At 42.6% G+C, this 14,478-nt stretch overlaps 1 protein-coding gene across 9 annotated transcripts in view; it reads right to left on the reverse strand.

The window, feature by feature from the left end:
- LOC121559112 (neuronal cell adhesion molecule) overlaps positions 1-14,478 on the reverse strand; it is a 71,056-nt gene that overhangs the window by 7,728 nt on the left and 48,850 nt on the right. For 5 of the 9 annotated variants that reach the window (XM_045208818.1, XM_045208820.1, XM_045208819.1 and 2 more), the window contains 15 exons: positions 12,110-12,241; positions 11,560-11,703; positions 11,280-11,391; positions 8,887-9,053; positions 8,208-8,355; positions 7,637-7,761; positions 5,825-5,854; positions 5,231-5,332; positions 3,963-4,160; positions 3,299-3,369; positions 2,902-3,127; positions 2,317-2,432; positions 1,785-1,989; positions 1,178-1,300; positions 700-876 (listed from right to left, as the gene is read on the reverse strand). In XM_045208818.1, the coding sequence (XP_045064753.1) occupies positions 700-876; positions 1,178-1,300; positions 1,785-1,989; positions 2,317-2,432; positions 2,902-3,127; positions 3,299-3,369; positions 3,963-4,160; positions 5,231-5,332; positions 5,825-5,854; positions 7,637-7,761; positions 8,208-8,355; positions 8,887-9,053; positions 11,280-11,391; positions 11,560-11,703; positions 12,110-12,241 (2,076 nt within the window). Of the gene's footprint in view, positions 1-83; positions 120-699; positions 877-1,177; positions 1,301-1,784; positions 1,990-2,316; positions 2,433-2,901; positions 3,128-3,298; positions 3,370-3,962; positions 4,161-5,230; positions 5,333-5,824; positions 5,855-7,636; positions 7,762-8,207; positions 8,356-8,886; positions 9,054-11,279; positions 11,392-11,559; positions 11,704-12,109; positions 12,242-14,478 lie in introns of all 9 variants that reach the window. The other 4 variants (XM_045208823.1, XM_045208822.1, XM_045208821.1 and 1 more) reach the window with 2 other exon arrangements.

Below are 14,478 nucleotides of genomic sequence, written 5' to 3' on the forward strand. Positions count from 1 at the left end.
AGATCTACAGTAGCTATCTATCAGGGTCTAGTTTCTCTATCTGGCAGAACATGCAGGTGCTTCCGCTGAGAGACTTATTTTACCTTTGACCACATCTACTATGGGTTGCTGTATAAAGGCTTCAGAGAGAAGAGGAGGAAGAGGGGAATAAAGAGAGAGAGAAGAGATGAGAGCACAAACACAGGCAGAGGTGATGTAAGTAGACGAGCAAGGAAAGGTAAAACTAGATCACACTGGGGTCCCATTTTAAAAGACAAAGTCTTATTTCACCAAGTTGAAGCCAAACAGAATGATTCACTACAGGTCGAACAACACGGGTGACAGTTTTACCACACTTGAACACGTCAAAGAGTTCATGCAACCTGCAAAGTGTCCGCTGAGAAAAGAATGACTCCCATATGGGACGCCGTAGGAAACGTTGGACGCTGCGCTGTAGGAAAAGTTACAGTCCGTAAACTGCCGCCCACCACTTGTTTTGGTAAACAGCTGAGAGAAATCTGAGAGAAACCACTCTCAAATTCCTAGACAGCTGCTTTAAACTTCAACACACCCATAATACTTTGTACAATTTGCTTTCACAGTACCTAAAGCTCCATAGAGATACATTAGATTCCCTGACCAAGATGGCCGTCCTGTAATCACCTTGCCGGGATGCCAAAGGCCATTCTAGTGTTGGATTTCATCCTACGTAAAACTCACCTTCATCCATGATAGTGACAGCCTCCTCTGTGATGGTTGGGCCGGAGCCCTTGATGGTCTTAGCGTTGAAGTAAAACTTGTAGCGGGTGCTGTACTTGAGGTTGGCCAGGGTTATGGTGGTCTCATTGGCTGGGAACGTCATCTCCTCCATGGGACCAAGCTCATTGGAGTTGTTGACTGAGAGAGAGAGAGGAGGAGGAGGGGGAGAGAGAGAGAGAGAGAGAGAGAGAGAGAGAGAGAGAGAGAGAGAGAGAGAGAGAGAGAGAGAGAGAGAGAGAGAGAGAGAGAGAGAGAGAGAGAGAGAGAGAGAGAGAGACAGAGAGAGAGAGAGAGAGAGAGAGAGAGAGAGAGAGAGAGAGAGAGAGAGAGATCCATTAAGATAAAGATATTGAAACGCTTCTTTTGATTTTAAACCAATCACACTGAGGCACACACACATACACACCCATAGGGGTAGAAGCCAGGGTCAGCAACTTACCTGGCTGGTATTTCAGTGTGTATCCGGTGAGACGGCCATTGTTGTCCTGTGGAGGACCCCACTCCAGCGTCAAAGAGTCCATGTTGGGGTTCTTTATACGCAGGAAGGAAGGAGGACCGGGGACTAAACACACACAGACAAACACAGGAATACAATGACATAATGTATGGATGCAATTATACAACATTACTTATTAACTAAAGAAAAACATCATTCATAAGCACAAAACCATATAGTAGCGTACAGACAAAACCATTCTAACCTGATATGGAATGTGAACAAGTACTGACCTTTTATCAGCCTTGTTTCAAGCCCATAGTGAGCCCCTTCCTACAGTATAGCACAATGCATGACTAAATGTACACAGTAGTGGTGGCTGGTGGCACTTTAAATGGGGAGGACGGGCTCATGGTAATGGCTGGAGCGGAGTAAATGGAATGGTCTCAAACACATCAAACGCCTGGTTTTCATGTGTTTGATACCATTCCATTCACTCCATTCCATTCATTATTATGATCCATCCTCCCCTCACCAGCCTCCTTTGGTATACGGATTACACACAGAGAATCTATCCAATAACAGTAGGAGTCTGAATGATGACCCTTACTTCCCTCTGGGGTCTCAAAGTTCTGGTTGGGGCTGGGGGGCCCCTCTCCCTTGCCGTTGACCACCCTGATGTTGAGTGTGTAGAGGCTGTATGGTTGGAGGCCTGGTAGTCTGCCCTCACTCCTGTTCCCACTGAAGGCCAACACCTGCTGCTCCCCCTGTTGTCCCTCTGCCTGGTGGAGGCTACGTTCACGCCAGTAGGTCACCTGCAGGACCACACACACACACACACACACACACACACACACACACACACACATCACACATCACACATCACACATCACAAACATCACACAAACATTCTGGTCACTTTCACAAAATTACCAGGTTTTTCCTGGTTCGATGATTGTCAGATTTCCTGCTCATCCCCTCCTGATTGCAGGAAAACATGGGTATTTTGGCAAACATACCAGAATCTTGCCACCTTAACTTTGCCACTAACTGCTACGTATGTATTTCAACTATCAATATATTGTAGTGATAATAAACATTTGTCCACATTGTGAGGGATCCCTGGTTTCTGTGTACAGCACCTTGTAGCCCTGTAGCCGTCCTCTGACCATGGGGGTGAGGACAGGCTCCCAGTGAACCTCTGCTAGCGTCCCGTTCTGAACCAGCACCTGGACACTCTCTGGGGCTGACATGGGCACTGAGTGACAGACAAAGAGTTCAACAGACTATACTCCATACTGGCATCAAATGTTTCATGACAACATCATTCTAATTTGCATTCTAACTAGAAATGAATGGGAGCAGGAAGTTATTGGAATTTATGGTGACAGTTTCAGTTGGGTTCTGAAAATGATGCATGGCTCTGAAAAAGACCATTGCTCTCTCCATTCACAACCTCCTCATGTACAGTAGTAATAATAATAATAATAATAATATGCCATTTAGCAGACGCTTTTATCCAAAGCGACTTACAGTCATGCGTGCATACATTTTTGTGTATGGGTGGTCCCGGGGATCGAACCCACTACCTTGGCGTTACAAGCGCCGTGCTCTACCAGCTGAGCTACAGAGGACCACGACAGCCCTCTCTACACACAAACACACACACACACACAGACACATACACATACACAAACACACACACACACACACAATACAATACTCACCGTCCTCTCCAGAGTATCCCACCACTGTCTCAGGCGCTGGTCCGTTTCCATAGTCGTTCACCGCCTGAACTTTGACCTCGTAGGGTACGAAAGTGGGCGTGCCTGACACCACATACTTGGAGGCGTTTGCCACGGTCTCAGAAGACCAGTCATCCTCCACATCCTTCTGTCTCCAGTTCACCTTGTACTGTAGTCCTGGCCCGTTGGACTGGAGGCCTGTCAGCTCCTATGGGAGAGAGATTAGAGGGGAAGAGGGGAAGAGGGGTCTTGGAATCACTGGGTTAATAGTGATATGGTGACACCATGAATAGGGTCAGGAATACTCAAACTGATCCACTGCAGGCTGCTGAATTAGGACTAATGATAGTGATTATACTTTAGATGGAGCATATCTTACCTTCCATGAGATGACTAAGTTATTATGTTCAGTTCCAACACCTTGGACATCTGTTGGATTCTCAGCTGGAGCTAACAGAGTCACAAACAGATCACAGATCAGACCAAACCTATTTTCTACAGTGTACATCACACCATCTTACTCTATAGTAATCCCTACCTCTCACTCTAACACTTCTGACCATCTTACTCTATAGTAATCCCTACCTCTCACTCTAACACTTCTGACCATCTTACTCTATAGTAATCCCTACCTCTCACTCTAACACTTCTGACCATCTTACTCTATAGTCATCCCTACCTCTCACTCTAACACTTCTGACCATCTTACTCTATAGTAATCCCTACCTCTCACTCTAACACTTCTGACCATCTTACTCTATAGTAATCCCTACCTCTCACTCTAACACTTCTGACCATCTTACTCTATAGCCATCCCTACCTCTCACCCTAACACTTCTGACCAACCTACTCTTCAACACTAGTCATCCCTACCTCTAACACTTCTACAGTTTTAGAACAGACCATTTGCATTTCTTTGACAATAAACTAAGATGCACAGTATAGTTTTACCTGCAGGGTTTGTCCTGTACTGTTTGGAGGGCTGGCTGGGCTGGCTGTGGCCCACATGGTTTAATAAACTAAGATCCACAGTATAGTTTTACCTGCAGGGTTGGTCCTGTACTGCCTGGAGGGCTGGCTGGGCTGGCTGTGGCCCACATGGTTCATGGCCAGCACCCTGAAGGAGTAGTAGACGTAGGGGGACAGGTCCAGGTGGGCCGTGGTCTTGGTGCCCTCCACCTCTGTCAGGTTGTGCCACACCCCAGCCTGGTGGAGCAGATCCTCATACTGGACCAGGAACTCTGGGAGGGGAGACAACATGGAGGAGGGGTTAGAACATGGAGGAGGGGTTAGAACATGGAGGAGGGGTTAGAACACGAAGGAGGGGTTAGAACATAGAGGAGTGGTTAGAACATTGAGGAGGGGTTAGAAAATGGAGGAGGGGTTAGAACATGGAGGAGGGGTTAGAACATGGAGGAGGGGTTAGAACATGGAGGAGGGGTTAGAACATGGAGGAGGGGTTAGAACACAAGAGGAGGGAAATGGATTGGATCTTGGGTTGGTAGTGACCCTGTTGACCCTGTTGGTAGTGACCCTGTTGACCCTGTTGGTAGTGACCCTGTTGACCCTGTTGGTAGTGACCCTGTTGTGTTCATTATAATACAGTACGCTGTGTAGGGCTGTTGTGTTCATTATAATACAGTACTCTGTGTAGGGCTGTTGTGTTCATTATAATACAGTACTCTGTGTAGGACTGTTGTGTTCATTATAATACAGTACTCTGTGTAGGGCTGTTGTGTTCATTATAATACAGTACTCTGTGTAGGGCTGCTGTGTTCATTATAATACAGTACTCTGTGTAGGGCTGTTGTGTTCATTATAATACAGTACTCTGTGTAGGGCTGTTGTGTTCATTATAATACAGTACTCTGTGTAGGGCTGCTGTGTTCATTATAATACAGTACTCTGTGTAGGGCTGCTGTGTTCATTATAATACAGTACTCTGTGTAGGGCTGTTGTGTTCATTATAATACAGTACTCTGTGTAGGGCTGCTGTGTTCATTATAATACAGTACTCTGTGTAGGGCTGCTGTGTTCATTATAATACAGTACTCTGTGTAGGGCTGCTGTGTTCATTATAATACAGTACTCTGTGTAGGGCTGCTGTGTTCATTATAATACAGTACTCTGTGTGGGGCTGCTGTGTTCATTATAATACAGTACTCTGTGTAGGGCTGTTGTGTTCATTATAATACAGTACTCTGTGTAGGACTGTTGTGTTCATTATAATACAGTACTCTGTGTAGGGCTGCTGTGTTCATTATAATACAGTACTCTGTGTAGGGCTGCTGTGTTCATTATAATACAGTACTCTGTGTAGGGCTGTTGTGTTCGTCTCCAGGTATCCAGGTGAGCTGGACGCTCCTATCTCTCTGGTCAGTCAGCTCCAGGTCTGTAGGAGGGTCCGGTTCCTCTGGAGAGGAAAACATGGTGTCAGTACCACTCACTACAACAACAAGGTCACTTGATGCTTTGGGTGGTGGGAGTCAGCATGCCTTGTTTGATAAACTGATTAACTGAGCGCGAGTCTAAAATGAGCAGGATACAACTCCAACACAAAACACAGTAGTCAGACATAGGAACTAATAATAATAATAATCACACTACTGAATAAATCTAATGATACACCAGACACTTCAAACACACACAGACTGGTTCCCTCTGGTCACGGTCTGTCAATGTGCCACTGCAGGAGCATCACAACAGAGCCATAGCATGCTAACAAAACGGTCAGGACTGTTACAGTAAGGGTGAGGGTCAGCTCTCACACACTCAGGACTGTTACAGTAAGGGTGAGGGTCAGCTCTCACACACTCAGGACCGAGGGAGAGGAGTGGATGAGGAATGATGACGATGGTGATGGTGATGGAATGCTAATACGGCCAATAGTGCCAGCGTTGTTTACCGTAGACAATAGCAGGAGTTGGAGTAGCCTCTGAGAGAGCGAGGGCAGGCGTAAGGTAGGAGTTAGAGGTTAGTGACACAACATTGGTCTGAGAGAGGGAGAATAAGACTACACAGCAACAGTAAGGTTATGAAATACTACTGTTACTATAGTCAATCATCAGTATTACAACACTAGTATTGGTTATGAAATACTACTGTTACTATAGTCAATCATCAGTATTACAACACTAGTACTGGTTATGAAATACTACTGTTACTATAGTCAATCATCAGTATTACAACACTAGTATTGGTTATGAAATACTACTGTTACTATAGTCAATCATCAGTATTACAACACTAGTATTGGTTATGAAATACTACTGTTACTATAGTCAATCATCAGTATTACAACACTAGTATTGGTTATGAAATACTACTGTTACTATAGTCAATCATCAGTATTACAACACTAGTATTGGTTATGAAATACTACTATTACTATAGTCAATCATCAGTATTACAACACTAGTACTGGTTATGAAATACTACTGTTACTATAGTCAATCATCAGTATTACAACACTAGTATAGGTTATGAAATACTACTGTTACTATAGTCAATCATCAGTATTACAACACTAGTACTGGTTATGACATACTACTGTTACTATAGTCAATCATCAGTATTACAACACTAGTATTGGTTATGAAATACTACTGTTACTATAGTCAATCATCAGTATTACAACACTAGTATTGGTTATGAAATACTACTGTTACTATAGTCAATCATCAGTATTACAACACTCTAGTATTGGTTATGAAATACTACTGTTACTATAGTCAATCATCAGTATTACAACACTAGTATTGGTTATGAAATACTACTGTTACTATAGTCAATCATCAGTATTACAACACTCTAGTATTGGTTATGAAATACTACTGTTACTATAGTCAATCATCAGTATTACAACACTAGTATTGGTTATGAAATACTACTGTTACTATAGTCAATCATCAGTATTACAACACTAGTATTGGTTATGAAATACTACTGTTACTATAGTCAATCATCAGTATTACAACACTAGTATTGGTTATGAAATACTACTGTTACTATAGTCAATCATCAGTATTACAACACTAGTATTGGTTATGAAATACTACTGTTACTATAGTCAATCATCAGTATTACAACACTCTAGTATTGGTTATGAAATACTACTGTTACTATAGTCAATCATCAGTATTACAACACTCTAGTATTGGTTATGAAATACTACTGTTACTATAGTCAATCATCAGTATTACAACACTAGTATTGGTTATGAAATACTACTGTTACTATAGTCAATCATTAGTATTACAACACTAGTATTGGTTATGAAATACTACTGTTACTATAGTCAATCATCAGTATTACAACACTAGTATTGGTTATGAAATACTACTGTTACTATAGTCAATCATCAGTATTACAACACTCTAGTATTGGTTATGAAATACTACTGTTACTATAGTCAATCATTAGTATTACAACACTAGTATTGGTTATGAAATACTACTGTTACTATAGTCAATCATTAGTATTACAACACTCTAGTATTACAACTGTGTGTGAGCGTTGGATCAGACTACAAAGTATGTAAATAAAGATGTTAGCAGACTATTCAGAACAAGCTTGTCTACCACAGAGACTAAACACATCCTTTGTCATAAGGGTAAGTAAAGGAGATAGAATATAGATAACAAGGAAATGATAGAATGTGTTTTATTTCCTAAGATAAGTTAGGTAAACATCATGTGAAGTATAATGGTAAACCCACCAACGACAGTGAGCATGGCGCTAGCTGAGTCCTGGTCCAGGGTGGTGTTCATGACACAGGTGTAGATTCCCTCGTCCCCCTCTGTCACGTCTTTGATGGTCAGACTGTCAGTGTCCACCACGAACCTAACAAAACACCACCACACACAGTCAGACAATCCTGCTTACAGTAACATCCAACCATACATTTACTAAAATACTTCTTTTTTTTAAGGCTTTTGCTCCAGCCCTGCTATAACACACCTAATGTGTGGTCCTCTGTAGCTCAGCTGGTAGAGCACGGCGCTTGTATCGCCAAGGTAGTGGGTTCGATCGCCGGGACCACCCATACACAAAAATGTATGCACGCATGACTGTAAGTCGCTTTGGATAAAAGTGTCTGCTAAATGGCATATTATTATTATTATAATGCAGCTAATAAAGGGCCTGAGGAGCAGTTTGATTAGTAGAATGAGGTGTGTCAGAATCATGGAGGACGGTATCTCTCCTGGAGGAGGGTTGACCACCACTGGCCTGTAGCAGACCCATGTCTGTAAAGAGAACATGTGTATAGAGGAGATGGTCTACAGTACCGCTCGTCGTCAGGCAGCTCTCCGTTGTCTTTGAGCCAGGTCATGGTGGGGATGAGGGTGGGGTCGTGTTTTACTTTACACTCAAACACTGCCTTCCTGTTCCTCTGGACCACCATGTACTCTGGCTGGGCCAGGATCCTCGTCGGCTCTGGAGGAAAATACACACATATGGTTACACTTCCTATGAATACCCTCTTCATAATGCATTATAACATCTATAACTACATTCATAATGGATCATAACATATATAACTACATTCATAATGGATTATAACATATATAACTACATTCATGATGCATTATAACATCTATAACTACATTCATCATGGATTATAACATATATAACTACATTCATAATGCATTATAACATTTATAACTACATTCATAATGGATTATAACATCTATAACTACATTCATAATGCATTATAAGTGTCTATAAAGACATTCATAATGCATTATAAGTGTCTATAACTACAGGCATAATGCATCATAAGTGTCTATAACTACATTCATAATGCATTATAAGTGTATATAACTACATTCATAATGCATTATAAGTGTATATAACTACATTCATAATGCATTATAAGTGTCTATAACTATATTCATAAACCATTATAAGTGTCTATAACTACATTCATAAAGCATTATAATCAGGTTAGGAGCGGGCTTGTCTGACCTTTGACCTCTAGGTAGACATGGTTCTCCTTTGTTCCCAGGTTGTTGGAGGCTATACAGGTGTACTTGCCACTGTTCAGGGGCTGGGCTACGTTGATCTCTAAGGTACCGTTATTATGGATCATATATGGGTCTCTATTCAGGATACTAGTCTGGCTGTCCTTAAACCTGCAGAGGAAACACATTAGAACACTAGGACCCTGAGAGACTTCATCAGAGGAAACACAATAGAACACTAGGACCCTGTGAGACTTCATCAGAGGAAACACACTAGAACACTAGGACCCTGAGAGACTTCATCAGAGGAAACACACTAGAACACTAGGACCCTGAGAGACTTCATCAGAGGAAACACACTAGAACACTAGGACCATGTGAGACTTCATCAGAGGAAACACAATAGAACACTAGGACCCTCTGAGACTTCATCAGAGGAAACACACTAGAACACTAGGACCCTGTGAGACTTCATCAGAGGAAACACACTAGAACACTAGGACCCTGTGAGACTTCATCAGAGGAAACACACTAGAACACTAGGACCCTGTGAGACTTCATCAGAGGAAACACACTAGAACACTAGGACCCTGTGAGACTTCATCAGAGGAAACACACTAGAACACTAGGACCCTGTGAGACTTCATCAGAGGAAACACACTAGAACACTAGGACCCTGTGAGACTTCATCAGAGGAAACACACTAGAACACTAGGACCCTGTGAGACTTCATCAGAGGAAACACATTAGAACACTAGGACCCTGTGAGACTTCATCAGAGGAAACACACTAGAACACTAGGACCCTGTGAGACTTCATCAGAGGAAACACAATAGAACACTAGGACCCTGTGAGACTTCATCAGAGGAAACACAATAGAACACTAGGACCCTGTGAGACTTCATCAGAAGAAACACACTAGAACACTAGGACCCTGTGAGACTTCATCAGAGGAAACACACTAGAACACTAGGACCCTGTGAGACTTCATCAGAGGAAACACACTAGAACACTAGGACACTGTGAGACTTCATCAGAGGAAACACACTAGAACACTAGGACCCTGTGAGACTTCATCAGAGGAAACACATTAGAACACTAGGACCCTGTGAGACTTCATCAGAGGAAACACAATAGAACACTAGGACCCTGTGAGACTTCATCAGAGGAAACACACTAGAACACTAGGACCCTGTGAGACTTCATCAGAGGAAACACACTAGAACACTAGGACCCTGTGAGACTTCATCAGAGGAAACACACTAGAACACTAGGACCCTGTGAGACTTCATCAGAGGAAACACACTAGAACACTAGGACCCTGTGAGACTTCATCAGAGGAAACACACTAGAACACTAGGACCCTGTGAGACTTCATCAGAGGAAACACACTAGAACACTAGGACCCTGTGAGACTTCATCAGAGGAAACACACTAGAACACTAGGACCCTATGAGACTTCATCAGAGGAAACACACTAGAACACTAGGACCCTGTGAGACTTCATCAGAGGAAACACACTAGAACACTAGGACCCTATGAGACTTCATCAGAGGAAACACACTAGAACACTAGGACCCTGTGAGACTTCATCAGAGGAAACACAATAGAACACTAGGACCCTATGAGACTTCATCAGAGGAAACACACTAGAACACTAGGACCCTGTGAGACTTCATCAGCTCAGTTCCTTATGAGAAGATAATGTAGAACAGTTTGTGACTGTAGGACTTTACTGGACACTGTGTCATATTCATTAGCAGCCCTCTGTTCACGATCACACTAGCCTCAGTGATCTCCATTAGGAAGTGCAGTGGTGTTAACAGAGTGGTGTTAACAGAGTGCCCTTTACAACATCCCTACGTGGTGTCTCTTGTGAGAAAGGTTTTTGAGAGCATGAAAAAGCTACTGGGCAACCACTGGATATGTACTGTACCTACTTTATAAACAAGATGGGAGACTTAGAGTCTGGCTGACTGGCTTGCGAGACTCTGGCTGACTGGCTTATGAGACTAGACTCTGGCTGACTGGCTTGTGAGACTAGACTCTGGCTGACTGGCTTGTGAGACTAGACTCTGGCTAACTGGCTTGTGAGACTAGACTCTGGCTAACTGGCTTATGAGACTAGACTCTGGCTGACTGGCTTGTGAGACTAGACTCTGGCTGACTGGCTTGTGAGACTAGACTCTGGCTGACTGGCTTGTGAGACTAGACTCTGGCTGACTGGCTTATGAGACTAGACTCTGGCTGACTGGCTTGTGAGACTAGACTCTGGCTGACTGGCTTGTGGGACTAGACTCTGGCTAACTGGCTTGTGAGACTAGACTCTGGCTAACTGGCTTATGAGACTAGACTCTGGCTGACTGGCTTGCGATACTTAGAGTCTGATGGACTAACCATGTGATGGTTGGTATGGGTGAGCCGAACGAGGCACAGTCCAGTAAAGCAGGATTGTTGGTGATGACCTGGTACACATTGTTGGGGGGAGTCAGCACCCTTGGTGCTTCGGCTGAAAACAGAAACAAATAATATTGATAATGATTACTATACCATACCTTGACATGAGAATGACGCAGCGAACACAAAATGCTCAAGAGTTCAGAGTTGTTTTTTGTTTATTGACTCAATATCCTGATTCTAAAAGGCAGACTCAATGGTTGTGTTTCCAGTAACTCACCAAGCACATTGACAAAAGCATTAGCCAGCAGGTAGCCAAACTCATTGGAGGCGTTGCACTGGTAGACAGCGCTGGAGCCGGTCTGGACGTCGCTCAGAATCACTGTGTCGTCCTCCACCTTCCGACTCACGTCCTTCGGAGAGTCTATCAAGGGATCACAGGCTGGATATACAAGTATGTCACACATTCAATCCTCTGTTCACTCTTCCTCCTGCACATCTGGATGTTCATACTCAACAGAGAGATGAAACCGTATAGATGTGTGCTCTGGTCACATAGGGGACGAATCCTAACTTGAGATAGGATACTCTACTTGCGTGCATCACCATGTTTCGTGCAAATCTCTCATTGACATCAATGAATGATTTCTGCAAAAGTATCTGAGCTCTGTTGCTGTTCTACCTACTGTGAAACACACTGACTGTAAATCGCTCTGGATAAGAGTGTTTGCTAAATTACTCAAATGTAAATGTAAGCTTTAGTGTGCATTTCTCCAGTTAGGATTCGTTCCATTGAGCCGCAGGCTGGGGTGGAAGTGGACTAGACTCACTTTCGATGGGGACTCCGTTGACGGACCATGTGATTTTGGGCTTGGGGTCTCCATTGACCCTGCAGGTGAGGATGCCCGTCTCCATGGGGGCCAGTATCAGGTTCCTGGGGGCACTGATCCAGAACGGAGCCGCTGAGGGGGAGGGGTGGTGGGGGGGGTGGAAGTTAGTCAGAGAAAGAGAGAGAGAGAGGGACAGACCTAATCTGCATGCCAGAAATTCCCTAAGCAACCAGAAATGGCTTGAAATCCAAAATAGGCCTTCTTGTAGAATACACCTTTTCAAATCCAACCAAACACTGCCGAAGAACATCAATAGCTATGGTTTATGAACGTTACGGTAACACTGTAAAGGTACTAGTGTCAGGAACATTTCTGTTACGGTAACACTGTAAAGGTACCAGTGTCAGGAACATTTCTGTTATGGTAACACTGTAAAGGTACTAGTGTTAGGAACATTTCTGTTATGGTAACACTGTAAAGGTACCAGTGTTGGAAACATTTCTGTTATGGTAACACTGTAAAGGTACTAGTGTTAGGAACATTTCTGTTACAGTAACACTGTAAAGGTACTAGTGTCAGGAACATTTCTGTTATGGTAACACTGTAAAGGTACTAGTGTCAGGAACATTTCTGTTACGGTAACACTGTAAAGGTACTAGTGTCAGGAACATTTCTGTTACGGTAACACTGTAAAGGTACCAGTGTTGGGAACATTTCTGTTACAGTAACACTGTAAAGGTACCAGTGTCAGGAACATTTCTGTTATGGTAACACTGTAAAGGTACTAGTGTTAGGAACATTTCTGTTATGGTAACACTGTAAAGGTACCAGTGTCAGGAACATTTCTGTTATGGTAACACTGTAAAGGTACTAGTGTCAGGAACATTTCTGTTACGGTAACACTGTAAAGGTACCAGTGTCAGGAACATTTCTGTTATGGTAACACTGTAAAGGTACTAGTGTCAGGAACATTTCTGTTACTGTAACACTGTAAAGGTACCAGTGTCAGGAACATTTCTGTTACAGTAACACTGTAAAGGTACCAGTGTTGGGAACATCTCTGTTACAGTAACACTGTAAAGGTACCAGTGTCAGGAACATTTCTGTTATGGTAACACTGTAAAGGTACTAGTGTTAGGAACATTTCTGTTATGGTAACACTGTAAAGTTACCAGTGTCAGGAACATTTCTGTTATGGTAACACTGTAAAGGTACTAGTGTTAGGAACATTTCTGTTATGGTAACACTGTAAAGGTACTAGTGTTAGGAACATTTCTGTTATGGTAACACTGTAAAGGTACTAGTGTTGGGAACATTTCTGTTATGGTAACACTGTAAAGGTACTAGTGTTAGGAACATTTCTGTTACAGTAACACTGTAAAGGTACTAGTGTCAGGAACATTTCTGTTATGGTAACACTGTAAAGGTACTAGTGTCAGGAACATTTCTGTTACGGTAACACTGTAAAGGTACTAGTGTCAGGAACATTTCTGTTACGGTAACACTGTAAAGGTACCAGTGTTGGGAACATTTATGTTACAGTAACACTGTAAAGGTACCAGTGTCAGGAACATTTCTGTTATGGTAACACTGTAAAGGTACTAGTGTCAGGAACATTTCTGTTACGGTAACACTGTAAAGGTACCAGTGTCAGGAACATTTCTGTTATGGTAACACTGTAAAGGTACTAGTGTCAGGAACATTTCTGTTACGGTAACACTGTAAAGGTACCAGTGTCAGGAACATTTCTGTTACAGTAACACTGTAAAGGTACCAGTGTCAGGAACATTTCTGTTACGGTAACACTGTAAAGGTATTAGTGTTAGGAACATTTCTGTTACGGTAACACTGTAAAGGTACTAGTGTCAGGAACATTTATGTTATGGTAACACTGTAAAGGTACTAGTGTTAGGAACATTTCTGTTACGGTAACACTGTAAAGGTACTAGTGTTAGGAACATTTCTGTTACGGTAACACTGTAAAGGTACCAGTGTCAGGAACATTTATGTTACGGTAACACTGTAAAGGTACTAGTGTTAGGAACATTTCTGTTACGGTAACACTGTAAAGGTACCAGTGTCAGGAACATTTCTGTTACAGTAACACTGTAAAGGTACCAGTGTCAGGAACATTTCTGTTACGGTAACACTGTAAAGGTACTAGTGTCAGGAACATTTCTGTTATGGTAACACTGTAAAGGTACTAGTGTCAGGAACATTTCTGTTACGGTAACACTGTAAAGGTACCAGTGTCAGGAACATTTCTGTTATGGTAACACTGTAAAGGTACTAGTGTTAGGAACATTTCTGTTATGGTAACACTGTAAAGGTACTAGTGTCAGGAACATTTCTGTTATGGTAACACTGTA

The sequence above is a fragment of the Coregonus clupeaformis genome, chromosome 28 (assembly GCF_020615455.1).
Source record: "Coregonus clupeaformis isolate EN_2021a chromosome 28, ASM2061545v1, whole genome shotgun sequence".
Taxonomy (NCBI): Eukaryota; Metazoa; Chordata; class Actinopteri; order Salmoniformes; family Salmonidae; genus Coregonus; species Coregonus clupeaformis.